The sequence below is a fragment of the Hemicordylus capensis genome, chromosome 5 (assembly GCF_027244095.1).
Source record: "Hemicordylus capensis ecotype Gifberg chromosome 5, rHemCap1.1.pri, whole genome shotgun sequence".
Taxonomy (NCBI): domain Eukaryota; kingdom Metazoa; phylum Chordata; class Lepidosauria; order Squamata; family Cordylidae; genus Hemicordylus; species Hemicordylus capensis.
Window position 1 is genome coordinate 131,269,273 of NC_069661.1, and position 14,525 is coordinate 131,283,797.

General features: G+C 42.2%; 1 protein-coding gene across 3 annotated transcripts; it reads left to right on the top strand.

The window, feature by feature from the left end:
- The first annotated feature begins 434 nt into the window (after positions 1–434).
- On the top strand, positions 435–13,248 carry GPR19 (G protein-coupled receptor 19). 3 transcript variants are annotated; one of them, XM_053253032.1, is made up of 3 exons: positions 435–591; positions 1,203–1,382; positions 11,252–13,248. In XM_053253032.1, exons 2-3 carry the CDS (start codon positions 1,342–1,344, stop codon positions 12,513–12,515), a joined length of 1,305 nt encoding a protein of 434 aa, XP_053109007.1. In that variant the 5' UTR covers positions 435–591; positions 1,203–1,341; the 3' UTR covers positions 12,516–13,248. The 3 variants fall into 3 exon arrangements, with proteins under 3 accessions (XP_053109007.1, XP_053109009.1, XP_053109008.1); XM_053253034.1 differs by having other exon boundaries at positions 11,332–13,248; XM_053253033.1 differs by lacking the exon at positions 435–591 and adding an exon at positions 694–814.
- Positions 13,249–14,525: the final 1,277 nt, after the last annotated feature.

Genomic DNA, 14,525 nt, shown 5'->3' on the forward strand with positions numbered 1-14,525 from the left:
AATTTAATACAAGCCAATCTGAGGAAAAGCAGAGTAGAAGAGTAATGAATACCTAAATGGAGAGAGGAATCAAACACTTTGCTCCTTTAAACACCAGCTTAGCATGGATTAAGCAAGTGCTTTTCAAGATCAGAACACTAGATTGAATCAAATGCATTCTAATGAACGAGATTGCAGAGTTTATGATATAATCCATAGCCCTGTCTTTTAACCCACAGTAAGGATTTCAGAAGGGAATCTGCTCCAGAAATCCTGCTTCACTGAAACAAATTAAGTGCTTCCTTCTTCCTCCATATACATCTTTATACATTTTCCCTCTTCTTTTTCTTTCCTTTTTGGCTTCTTTTAATTCCCAGGAGCCCCATGGTGACCGCTGCTGAAGAAAATAATCCCCTTCAACAATCACATGGTACCATAGCAACCAGGACGTCAGCGTGAGACAGCTGCAGGTTTCCATCTGAATTTCTGTCCTTCCTTAGGATCTTAAACATTTGAGGTGAGCAAGCAATGCGTGTGTATTGGAGGAAACTGGAATCTTGGACAAATACGACAGTGGGAAGGGAGATCTACTCCAATAAAGTGACCGCAAAGGTATGGTGTGTGTTTTGTGTTTGCCCTTTTGCGGACGGAATGGTATATTCCGCACCCTTTTTCTCCCTTTAACTTAGATGCCAGCCGTGCCTGGGAAGGATTGGCTGGAGAGATGGAGACTTAACAAAATTATTGATTCCCTAGTGTGGCAATTGCTTCTAACTACATGCAGAGAAATGGTTCATTAACTAGCTGTCCTCCAGGGTTGCTGGTGCTGTCCATGGTACTGCACTTTAAAAATGACAAAAAGGACTTGTAAAAGGGATGGGGGGTGCTCCCCCCCCCCGATTTGTTAAAAGCAGATTCCACAGAAGTGTGTGGGTCTGAGCAAGGCTGTTCGTAGTATTGGCCATAATTCTGAGTCTGATAATTATTAGTTTAAAAGGAGGGCTGGAAATAAGACTTTTTCTTGTGGTGGGCAGTTTCTACTGCATGGTAAATTGGCAGGTTTTGGTCACAGGTTTATCTGTTTAAACAAAAAGGGAAAGGAAGAGGAGGGCTTGTTATTGTTAGGTCCAGGGAGAAGCCACATGATCCATTTCCCATGTGACCAGTACCAGGAGTTTGATACGTGATGGTGCCAACAACAGCATTATCTTTTTTCCTTCCAGCAAAAAGGGCAAGCACAACACATTTTAACCCCATCTAAGCCTCATTTGGATTACTGACCAGATGCAGAAGATTTCAGAGCAACTGTGAAGGTCATTTTGATGCTTGGAAAGATGAGTGCCCTTTCAACCGGAATTCTGGATGGAAAACCTAGCTGAACTTTGGATTATGCTTAGAAACAGGTATCGGTAGCTCTGTTTTTCTTGTGTTTGATAATGGTGTGGTTAAAGGACAACTCTTTTGTCCTTTGGATAAGAATCAGATTTGCATTTAAATGTATTTTTCTTTGAGCATTACAAGTCTGCTTTTTAAAATCCATCCAGGGGAAGCTAAAAGGGGAAATGCCATGAAACATTTCTTCTGTTTAAATAGAAATGTGTGCCTTAAACGCCTTAGGAAAGTCATCTTCCCCAGTGATATTTGTACTAGTAGAATTATGGTTGAAAATAGAGTTATTTAAACCAAAATATAATGGAAGGCAACAAAACAATTTCTTAATCCCCTTATCTTTGATTTGGTGATGTGGACCCCTCCCCTCCCCCCCCCATTATCTAATGCCATTATCTAAGAACGATGCTTTTGTACTTTGTAGTTGCTGCTCTGTTTTCCTTCTGTTCATAGAAGAGGGATGTAATGGGCTCCAGGATCAGTCCCTGGCATCTCCAGTTAAAGGACTTGAACGCCAAATGCTGGAAAGGGGGCTGCTGCTGGAGAGCTACTGCCAGTCAGAGCAGGCAGTACTGGGCTAGATGGACTAACCATCTGACTCAGTTCAAGGCAACTTCATATGTTAAATCAGCAGCAGGCATGCTATTGCACAGAGCTGGGTGCTAAGGAAGGACTGCTGCATATGAGCAGAAGTCTCCTGTATGTGAGACAAGCATTTGCAAACCAGGGGGCTATCCAAGCCATATGAGAAGGAGAGCTAACAGCTCAGCATAGAAGAATAAGATCCAAAGTGACCCTGATACGAAGAAAAATGAGGCTGAAACGAAGAAAATGTGAAATTCTGCACGAAGGCAAAACAAAAAACAATTAAAAAAGCAGGCATGGGGTTGAAGATCCACTATGTGGCTGGCAGTCGTACATGTGAAAAGTCTCTCAGGCTTGCAGCCAATCACAAGTTGGACATGAGTCAGCAACGCGATGCAGCTGGGGAAATGGCTAATGCCATTTTAGGTGTCCTCAACAGAACTCGCAGTTTCCCAGTCAGAAGAAGTAACAGTTCCACTTTGTTCCACACTAATGATCTGGACACATGTGTCCAATTCTGGGCGCTGCATTTTAAGAAGGACGTAGACAAAGTGGAACTGATTCTGAGGAAGGCAACAGAGAGGAGGAAAACAAGCTCTGTGAAGAATGATTGAAGGAACTGAGCATGCTGAACCTGGAGAAGAAAAGGCTGAGTGGGGACATGATAGGCCTCTTCAAATATCTGAAGGACTGTCACACAGAAGAGCGCAAAGATTTGTTCTTTGCTGCCCCTAGTCTGCTTAAGTTCCAGGAGTGTAGATCATGGTTGAACATTAGGAAAAAGTTATTAATAGTAAGAGCAGCTTGCAGTTGCGGGTGGGGTGAATGCTCTCCCTCACTGGAGGTCTTCAAGGAGATGCTGGACTTTAAGCCATCATTTTGGAATGCTCTAGCCAGGGGTATAGCTATAACTGAGCTGGTGGGTTCAAAGAACCTGGGCCCCGCAGCTCCACCCCTCCCTATTTTCTTCATTATCTTCCTCACTCCAAGGGGCCACCAGGGAGAGGGGTGAACACGGGCCCCATCTCCCCCAGTTACGCCTCTAGCGCTAGCTCTGGGTTTCCTGCATCAAGAGGGTTGGACTAGATGGCCTACCCAGTTCCCTCCAACTCTATGACTCAGTGACTAATAAAATTTTTGCCAAGCTTCCAGCAATCAATTTATCTGAAGGCTCAAACTGTACCCATCCACATAACAGCTTCCTGAAGGGATTTTAGTATACAACAGTAAGTGGAGAGAAAGGTACCATATCTCTTGAGAGGTGTTTAAATCCACCAATTGCATGTGAGTTTAGGGCTACAACTGCTGGTGCAGCATGCTGGGCTGGATGTTCTTAACCATATGACTAGACGTTTTTTAAAAGCTGTGGTTTTCAAAGCACATTGGCATTCAAAGCATATTTAAAGTCTTTCTTAATAAAATTGTTTCGGCCAGTTTCCTAAAAACCTACTCGGTCAATTGCAGGTTTCACTGGAGAAGGACATTCTTAAAATTGGGACCACAAAATAAAAGCCCCATCCTAAATCTGTGGATTGATTGATTAAGTGCTGTCAAGTCGGTGTCGACTCTTAGCAACCACATAGATAGATTCTCTCCAGGACAACTTGGCCTTTAAGGTTTCTCAGTGATGCATTCATTGCTGCCATACATCTGCTAGCCTCATCCTAAATCTGCTCCTTACTGATGGGTGACCACTACTCACATGGTTCACTTTCAAATGTGATTTGGCATGCCAAGCTAATTACCAGAAACTCTGGAAAATATCTAAGTTAATTCTGAACCCACATCCAAGTCCAGTTCAGACCCTGTTGTGCTCTTGATGACATTACTGGGAATTCAATTAGGTTTCAATATTTCCCCCAACCTCCCCCAAATAAGCCTCCAGGCTCCCTTACCTGACTGCTTCTGTGCCAGCATTGGCAGTGACAGTGGTTCCTACTGCTCCTGCAATGGTGGCGATAGCAGCAGGGAGGAAGAATCAAGGTGTCTCTCTCTTCCTCTCCCGTTCAGCCCCCTTTCCTCTTTGCCCCCTCCTCAACCTTTTCCTGCCCCTCCCTCCATAGTGTTCTAGGGACCTGGAACTCTACTACAGCAGTTTCCCAGGTGCCAGGGATGCATAGAAAGGGCATTTTCTCAGTCAGGGAGGTTGATGTGGCTGTGGCCACTGCTGCAGCTGCACCCAGGTAAGTGAGTGGGTGGCAGGGGAAGGTAAAATTCTCCTGTGGCTCAGTTTACAATCTGAACTGTAGGAAAAAAACTGCTGAGGGAGGGTGGCCTGGATTGGAATACTAGTTTGCATTAGGAAACACTCTACATATAGGTATTCAAAAGACACCACATCTTAATACTGAACCCCCATTATGAAGTTCATCATCATCATCATCATCATCACTAGAGACCACCACCCAGACACCCAGAGGAGACTGAAGCAGGGTCTTCCTGACTGTTCTCTACAGGAGGAGGGCTCATGGAGGAGGAAGGCACTTTCTAAAGGATGCTGGCTGCAGATTCTTAAAGGCTTTTAGAGTTAAACCCAACACTTTGATTTACTTACTTACTTACTTATTTTGATTTCTATACCGCCCTTCCAAAAATGGCTCAGGGCGGTTTACACAGAGAAATAATAAATAAAAAAGTTGTGCCAAATAGGCAACTTGAACAGCAGCCAGTGCAATTTTCACAGGACTTGCATGATGGGATCTCAGCATCCTTCCTTCATCGGCAGCCAGGCTGGCACATTCTCTTCATTGGTAAGCCCATGTCGAGAGTGCTGGAATAGTCAAGCATGAAGATGATAGAAGCATGGTATTGCACAGACATCCAACCACTAATGGAAGTAGCTAGAGATCTTTTTAACTTGCTGCATATATTGGGAGAATGGGGGAACTGTGGCCTTCCAAGCTATGGGCAATTGGCCAGACTTTTCTTTGCCTCCATTTCTTCATACGGGAAGCAGCCAGCAACTGCAGCATACCAGTCGGTGTGCGTTCAAAGCATTTCACATACACCATAGCGGTTATCCTTCCTACACTTCTGTATATGGTGGGACATATTGTTTTCATATGGCAGCTTTCGAGGAGGGAGATGGACGCTCAGAGGCAGGAGCTATCTAGTCAGTTTATGGCAAAGGTGAGATTAAAACCAGGCAATTTCCGGTTTACAGTTTAGTCTCTTAAACTGACAAGACTGGAAGAGAAAATTACTGCTGCGGCAACGTCATTTATTCTGCTTTCTCTCTCCTACTTGATCTGAGAAAAAATGTTTGAAGCACAAAATATCTGGGAGAATGACCCTAATGGATCTGTATGGATTGATTTTCTCCAAGATATAAAGAACATTAGTTTTGACGCAACTTCATTATGAGCTTCAATACACACATGGAGTAGCCTGTGTCAATGGACTTTCCACTTCCTTAGGGACAGCTCTATATATGTCCTCCCAATATTACTGTCAATAGGAAAGCTCTTGTTCACGAGGAGAGTTCCATATTTGCATAGAAACTCCTGCACTCATAAGGATCCCCTGACTTGGGCCAAATGATTCTATAGATGGCAGATCTGATTTGCCGCCTATGTAGTACCTGAAACTGGACTTACCATAGGATTAAAAAGAGAGAAAATGATATGATATTTTTTGTCAACAAAATAGCACAGACATTCAGTAAGAATGTTAGATTACTAACTCTTGGAATAAGTTGTGCCTTGAAGCTCAAAAGCCTCCACTCTCTTGCCAACAAAGCTTGTTCTTGTAAGTGGAAAAAAACCCATTCTCTTATGTCTCTTTGATTTACCTGAATAGAAACAGGCCTTCTCAGCCATAAAGGTAAAGTTAAAGTGTGGCGTCGAGTCGGTTTCGACTCCTGGTGACCACAGAGCCCTGTGGTTGTCTTTGGTCGGGCAGAATGGGATGAAACATCCAAGGATGGTAGAGTTCATAATGGGCTCTTATTAAGGTTTGATACTACCACCATTTCATACAGAGGCACCAGAGTTTCTGAGAAGCAGATACATGTGTGCGCATGTGCATGCACATGCACACGTACACAAACATACATTTCTGCTTTGCTTAAATGCTTAGATCCTTACTTTACTGGATGCTTGGAGGCATTGGTAGCCCCTTCTGAAAATACTTATATGTGCTAGGGGTTTTGAGAAGGAAGTATCCTTTAAACACCAGCTTAGCATGAAGTATTCCTCCACTTCCCCCATCAACATTTTCCGTATATGGAATGGAAATATCACCAGATTCAAAAAGATACAAGCTTTGGAATACCACAGCAGGAATAACACCTTCCTGTTATTATGGTGTTATTACACCTTCCTGAGTTAAAAGCCTTCCGATCCTGTGATACAGACCAATATATAATAACATCCAGCATCAAAACAGGATGCTGGGCAAGGTGGATCCTAGTTTGATATACTAGAGTTCTTACATGCTCGTGTTTATTCAGTTCTGAAAAAGCACTTATGTCATGGTTTTGATAGTGTTAAAATGTATTTAAATATAACTGATTAATTAATTGATTAAAAGGCAAAGGAATATCAAACTTATTTTAATCATCTGATTGAGAATACTTGATTGCTAATATCCACATTTTACATGGGGGAGATAAAATGCTATGCTAAGAATAAGGATTTAGCTCATAGTAAGCATCAAAAACAAAACAAAAAATTATGTAAAAGGCATGCTCTATGACCAATGACAGTGAGCAATCAGTGACAATGTTGATGCAATCAAATTGGTTATGTATTCCCCTGAAAAAATGAGGAGGTTCATGCCTCTAAAAAAAAAAAGGTTTTTGCAAAAAGCTAAATTAGACACCGTTTATGAGTCAGTATATAATGCATTCAGCTCAGACTACAATAGAACTCAGGAAGGCATGTCTCTTATTCTGACATTTAATGTATACATACATTGTATTGATGTCACAAATGTAGATGATTGGTGTCTTTAGAATATCTATATATAGAATATCCATCTGTAGGAATGTGTTTAAAGGATAACCTTACAATTAGGTGTAGAAAACAACTTTTGCCAGCCTAGGAACAAGCTTTGAGGGCTTGTGACTACTCACTTGCTGAGGTGTGAAGCTGCAGGGCTGATTATGGAGCTTCAGGGAGCCCACTATCAAGCCACTCAGCCACTGCCTGACAGACAGTCGCTGGCGCACAACTCCATAGCAGTAGCTCTGCAAGGCCAACTCCTGCTGGTCAGTGCTTCTGCTGATCATGGCTCCTCTACTAAAATCCGCACAGGCTGCTCAGAGCCTAGCAAACTGCCTACCAGCAAACAGTACAGATGGGGTAGGTGCTACATACCACTGGCATGCTAGAGACCTCATAGAAGAAGGATTCATCTGGTCCAAGCTTTCAAGTATGCTGTGGGAATAGTCCCATATGAGGGGTCTAATACAAGAGGTCTAGGTCAGCCTGGGAACCTCCACCTAGGACATGCTAGGACTCACTTGGTAACTCTATCCCCTGCCCTAGCTGAATGGTACTGAGCTGCTTTTTGGTGGTGGTTTATTCTAAACCCATTACTAAAAATAATAAGCAGTAATATATGAGGCTTCCTTACAACGGCCCGCCTTCTGATGTAACGTGGAACCGCGGGTCCAATGGACCTGTGGTTCCGCGTCCTGCTTTCCCCGCTCTCCCATCCGCATTCTGATGAAATGGAGAGCTACCTCTCTGCAGTCTTGCTGACTGCAGAGAGGAGGGGGGACGGCCTGTGCGGGCTTCCTTCTTTCATGAAGGACAGCCCACACAGCCAATAGGAAGTGGAGTGAGGAGGGAGCTTCCTCCCTCAACTCAAGTTTCAGAGGGGTGAAACTGCAGTGACAGCATTTGGATATAACGCTGGCACTGTGTAACTGCAAACCTTGTGCAAGCAAAAACCTTGTGCAAACAGAAGTACAATTTACATTTTTGTCAAAACTATGATTCCCCATATTTGGATGTACAGCTTCAGAATCCAGAGGTGAAGCGACCTCCAGTTTCATGTTACATCCAAATTCAGCCAATGAGTCAAAGTACATCTAAACCAGTACTGTCTATTCTGATTGGCAGCTGCTTGTCATGGAGGCCCTACTACCTGAGATCCTTTTAACTGGTGATGCCAAGGATTGAATCGAGAGCTTTCTATAAGCAAAGCACTTGCTCTACACCTGTTCTATGGGAGTTACGTATGCATTAAGAAACTTCAGAACCATTTTGTTATCCCCTTGCAAAACAACTACTTCCATCAATTAGCATGAGGTTCTGATGTGTTCTACTGGTACTGGGGCAGGACCAGCAGCATGTAATATAATGCAAAGGAAGAAATTCAAGGTGCTTGTTTGGGGTTTTGTTTTTGGTGTTGTTGTTTTTTGCAGTTGTCTGGAGGGGTCATAAAGAATAGAGTTCTGTTCTTTTGGATGTCAATTTCTTTCTGTTCTCAAGTGGAGTTTTCCCTCTTGGTTGGAGATAAAGCAATGCTTGATAGCCAGCCTGAGAACAGACTTAGGCCACTTTATGGAACCCACTAAGACCAAGAAAGAAAATGCAGAGGCATACATTAAGTTATATAACAGCATCTTTGATACAAGTCAAGCCAAGTAACTTTATTACGGTCAGAGACCAGCATAAAATTACACATTAAATGAAGGTAATACGAGAGAAAAGTTACATGTTGATAGAGGTGACTGCAAATACGATGATAGATATTGTGAAAAGGCTAGAATTAAGAATAAAAAGAAAAAAGCTGCAATACTAAGAAACTAAAACTGCTTATACTCTTTCCATAATAAAATGCACAGGAAGGATTAAAAGGGGAATTTAAAACCGTAATATAGCTGAAAATGATTACATATGTGGTAAAAAGCTAGAATTAAAATTAAGAATAGTTAAAACTAAAATGGTTACTAAAAATGGTAAAGTTACACTACATTAATCTAATAAAATATTATGCACTGCCATAGCGCAATTAGTATAATACGTAGAGTATGGAGGCAAGTGTTATCAAGAATAAGATTAGGAGAGCCCATCAGCTATCACCCTTTGCCGTTTGCCTATCGCAGCCACACAGAACTTGGCAGTGATCTTGGCGGGGGGTGGGGAGTTAGAGTCAGATAGCAGCAATAGAGTATAGTAGTGACTCGTATGACCTGGAAGCTTGTTCAGCAGTGGGGAAATAAGGGCGGCACAAATGTCTCTGTAGAACAGGCAGGACAGAAGGACATGCTCAGTGGTTTCAATTTGTTCTGAGCCGCAGGGGCATAATCTCTGGATTATTTTTAAATCGTTAAATTGTTTTAAGTTGTTTGTATATGTTTTAAATTGGTTTTATGCTATTATAAACCGCCCAGAGACGAAAGTTTGGGGCAGTGTACAAATTTCATTAAATAAATAAAATAAAATAAATAAATAAGCGTTCTGCGTACGGGATCTTTCTGTAGCGACCCTCTATTACTGCTGAGGGGAGACCACATCTTTGATACAGAACCCCAATCAGAGAGGTTTGGCCTTAAGGCTAACTAGATGTAAGATCTAGCGAAAGAAGATGTAGGATATGATTGTTGCCAAACTTGAGTTTTGCCATCCCTTCAAGTAGCAACCATTGAAGTTGAGGGGGGCAGGGAAACTTGGAGGATAATAATATCCCCCCATATGTCTTCTGAGGAAACACGGAACAGCTTTCCTCTTGATGGCAGCCACATGTCCCCTTAGGACATCTCATTTGCCCATAAGTAATTAGCTAGGGCTGTGATGTAACTATTCACACAGTGGTGGGGTGGTGCTGAGTGAATGCAATCTCTGTTTTCAGTTATTGTTCAACATCCCTCCTTGAATTTTTATGATTAACACGAAGGGACATCAGTTCTCAGCTAAGTCCTAAAGGGACACAGTTGGAGAAACTCCATGGCTTCCTGGAAGCCTTAGAAGGACAAGCCAAGGCTGCAGAAATTCCCTAGTCTTATTCTCATTGAGGTGGTAAACTTCAGGGGGCTCTGGTGACTTCAAACCTTGACACAAATGTCTGGACAGATGCAGATGAGCACCCACATGACTGCTTTAGATCACATACAGTAAAGCCTGTTTTTCAAGTTGGGTCAAATTGTACCATATGAAAACAACCCCATTTCATCCTTTCTATCTTTTTAATCACCACTTCCTGGACCATCTTAACACAGCAAATGAAAATAGAAGAATTAAATTTGTGTCAAGGTTTGAAGTCACCAGAGCCCCCTGAAATAAGTCTCCCCCCCCCCCCCCGCATAAGTGCTATAGTTCTAACATGGCTGGAAGGAACCATGTCCAAGGTTGGTACAAATGATAGGTTCAAAAATTGTATTCATGGTTTTTCTTTTTTAATGGAACATGTAGTGTTGGGTGAAGTAAGACATAACACATATAAAGAATCCACAGCAAACCCCCCACCCCCATATATCTCTGTTGTACAATTTGCAAAGCTAGAAATAAGCTGGGTTCATATCCCAGCCATTATGAACCCAACTTCCTCCCAGTGTCACATTTTGTATGAGATATATACACACCAACAAATGGAATCAGTCCTGCCCCCCGCCACACATATTTTAGGTGAACTGTCTTCTCTTTTCTTTAAAAGAAAAACCAGTGTATAAGCACTTTTAATGGAAGTGAGGAAATTGCTCAAGGAATTGGGACAGGGGTCATCATCCTCAGCTGACTTCTGCCAAACTGACAGAAACATTTTCTTCAGACTTCTGCCCTCATGAGGAAAGTTACATTTGGATTTAATGCAGAGGTGGCACATCTAAATCTCTTCCAACAATGTTATATTTATCTAAAATTATGGATTAAGACCAAGTGCCATATACACTGATGATGTAATCATAACAACTAATCGTCATTGTCATCGTCATCTAAGGGCCACCACACAATTCTGTCCAACACACTCATCCAAATTCAGTTAGGGTCTATACAACACATGGAAGCATGGCACATCCATTGCTGGCTAAGAAGATCTGAAGAGAAATTGGTGTTTTGTGTACGTTTCCTCTGGCTGCTGCTGCGGCTGCACATATTTAAAAGCAGGAATCCCACCAACCACCTCTTTGGAAAGGAAAGGAAGGGGACAGATTTAGTCACTCCTGCTCCCGTCTCTCTGCTGAATGGGTGATTAGCAAGGTTCCAGCTTCTTTAAAAGTGCCACTTGCACACAGCCTTGTTTCCCTAGTGTGCACACCAGACTAATATATTAGCTGAAGTTAATCTATAATGTGGTGTGTGTGTGTGTGTTCGTTCATTTTTGATTAATAATTGGTTCTCTGTCCATGCAGTCCTCCAAAGCAAAGACTGAACATGTTGCTTGCCCATGACATGGATGAAAACACTGCTCCTTTTCTCACCCCAACACCAGGGTTACCACTACAGAAGAACCACCATGTTGAAACCTCTACCTCTCCGTCAAGCCATGAGATGACTGAGTTACCCAAGGAACACATGCTTGAGAAAAATGGTACAGTCTTGCAGTTGATGCCAAGAGAAATCATAGCAGCCAGCCTGCCTTTGGGGGTGTTGTGGCTATTGTCCATCTTTGGAAACTCCCTCGTTTGCCTAGTGATCCACAGGAGCAGGAGGACCCAATCCACCACCAATTACTTTGTGGTCTCCATGGCTTGTGCAGACTTACTCATTAGTGTGGGGAGCACACCATTTGTGCTTCTTCAGTTAGCTTCTGGCAGATGGACACTTGGGAGCATGATGTGCAAGCTAGTAAGATATTTTCAGTATCTCACACCTGGTGTGCAGATCTACGTGTTGCTCTCCATCTGTGTTGACAGGTTCTATACTATTGTCTATCCACTGAGTTTCAAGGTGTCTCGAGAAAAAGCTAAGAAAATGATTGTAGCATCTTGGATCTTTGATGCTGCACTGGCGTCTCCAGCTTTCTTTTTTTTTGGATCAGGATGGGACAACCACTGCAGGTTTTTCCCCCCGTATTCCTGGGATGGTGCAGTTTACAGTATCATCCATTTATTGGTGGCTTTTTTGATTCCATCTGTTCTCATAATTATTTTTTACCAGAAGATAATCAAATATATTTGGAGAATAGGTACAGACAGTAGAACAGTTCGAAGGACAATGAATATCGTTCCAAGGACAAAAGTGAAAACTATCAAGATGTTCCTCATGCTAAATGTATTTTTCCTACTCTCATGGCTCCCATTTTATGTAGTTCAACTTTGGCACCCTCTTGAAACGGATTACAGAAAGAGCTCCTTGGTTTTTATGTTGATTATATGGATATCTTTTAGTTCCTCAGCCTCAAAGCCTACCTTGTACTATGTGTATAATGCAAACTTCAGGAGAGGGATGAAGGAGACCTTTTGCATGTCCTCCATGAAATGTTACCGAAGCAATGCATATACTATCACTACTAGTTCAAAGATAGCAAAAAAAAATTATGTTGGAATCTCAGAAGTCCCAGTGCCAACCAAAACAGTTTCAAAAGACTCCATTTATGATTCATTTGACAGAGAAGCAAAAGAGAAAAAGCTTGCCTGGCCTATTAATTCAAACCCACCAAATACATTTGTCTGATCAATTGGGTTCTTTCACCAATTATTATTTACCACTAGGCTAAAGAACTTTCTCCCTCTTTTGACAGATTCTGTTTACATATTGCATAAAATTTGGCAGGGAAAAAGAAACCGTTAGTTTTATTAAAACCATCAATTTCATTGTATACTGTAAAAAAATTAATTACATTCTGCTTTAGAACAGTTGTCTTAAATTCATGGATAATACTTTAATATTTCATGATCTGTTTTTAAATATATTTTGTTAAAAATGATTTACTCCTGTAGATCAAATCAGTTTCTTTTTCTTTCTTTCTTTTTAAAAGACAATAAATCTACTCAAGAACCTTGCAGCACAGCAAAATAAATTTTGCAAGGCATGTGTTACGATTGTCCCTATTTTCCAGTACTGGTAAAACAATGTTCTGCTTTTATTCCTGTTATGACCTTTGAGCAGATGCCTTTTAAAATGTTGGAGGGGTAAAGATACATGCACTAGAGCTCCTCAGGTTTCAGCCCCTTCTCCTGAATCTCTAGAAGTTAAAGAGCTGAGCAGGGAATGGATGTTGCTCAACTGTAGTGCACAAACATGTAAATATGAAGACCTGGACACAAAATGCCAGTGCTCTGTTTCTCTTCCTTCAGCCTCCTCCATAACCACCTAATGCTGTTAATCATGATGATGAATGCATCTGAGATGTAAATATTCTGCAAATACAGTCAGGTCCATTTTGAGATTAAACATTCTTAGGATATTTATGATCAATTTACTTTAACAGCCCAGGTGAGAGAAAAAATTTCTCCCTCTCTCACAACACTGGAACCAGAGGTCATCCCAAGAAAATGAAGGTCAGGAAATTTAGGACTGACAAGAAGGGGTGTTTTTTTCACATAGCACATAATCTGTGGAGTTCTTTACCATGGGATGTGGTGATGGCCAGTAGTTTGGATGGCTTGAAAAGGGGCTTAGACAAATTAATGGAGGACAATGGCTAGACAGGTCTAGTGGCTATAGGCCACCTCCAGTCTCAGAGGCACAATGCCTTTCAATACTAGCTGCAGAGGAGCAACAAGAGAGAGGGCACGCCCTCACCTCTTCCATGTGGGCTCCCCAGAAGCATCTGGTGGGCCACTGTGTGAAACAGGATGCCTTGGGCCTGATCCAGTAGGGTTGTTCTTATGTTCACTCTTACTATTGCTGACTAGCTAAATGTCTATCATTATGATGGATGGGCAGAGAGAGGCGCCATGCAGGAATAGTGTGTCTCTGTGCTACCAACTCATGGGGTCCTTCCTTTTTAATGGACGCTGGAACATCTAGTGTCAGAGGCAGAAGCAGGGATTGCTCATATTATAACAGTGTCCTCAAATATTTTCCTCCTTTGGAATAAATGGAAGGTATTCACTTATACAGGAGAAAATGAAGGATGTATTCAGGGACATGGGTAGGGTGGGGGATAAGCTGGGGTTGTAGCTCCACTCAACAGAAGTAGACATGTCTACACAGCAGACCTCAATTGATTTAATAGCCATTTCCTGTCCTCAGGGACCTCAGAGAGCTGCAGTTCTGTGAGGGTATCTAACTGCAGACAGTTACAAAGTGTACATACCTGTATATATGGGTGGGCACCAGGATTGTACCCATTGGCCCCATTCAGCCTCCACATATTGGATATCCCATCTGCACAGGAGCTTGCATGCATTGGGGTGTACACCATAGGGCTTCTAAGGGTAGGGCATGGTGAGTGGGCAAGTTGAACAGGCACAACCACACACACTGCACATACACACAGGCGTATATGCACAGAACTGATCTCTAAAAAGAACTCTAACCTTCAAATTACAATTCCCAGGGTTCCTTGGAAAAAGCAATTTTCCTCCAAGGAATCCTGTTGTTTTCATGCCCACTGTTTTATAATCTTTATCTCCAGCTCTTCACAACCACCAAGCAACTGACATGTCTCTCTTTTTCTCCCCACTAGGTGGTACTATAGACACTGGGCAGATCTTACCAGCTGTTAACGCCAATCCC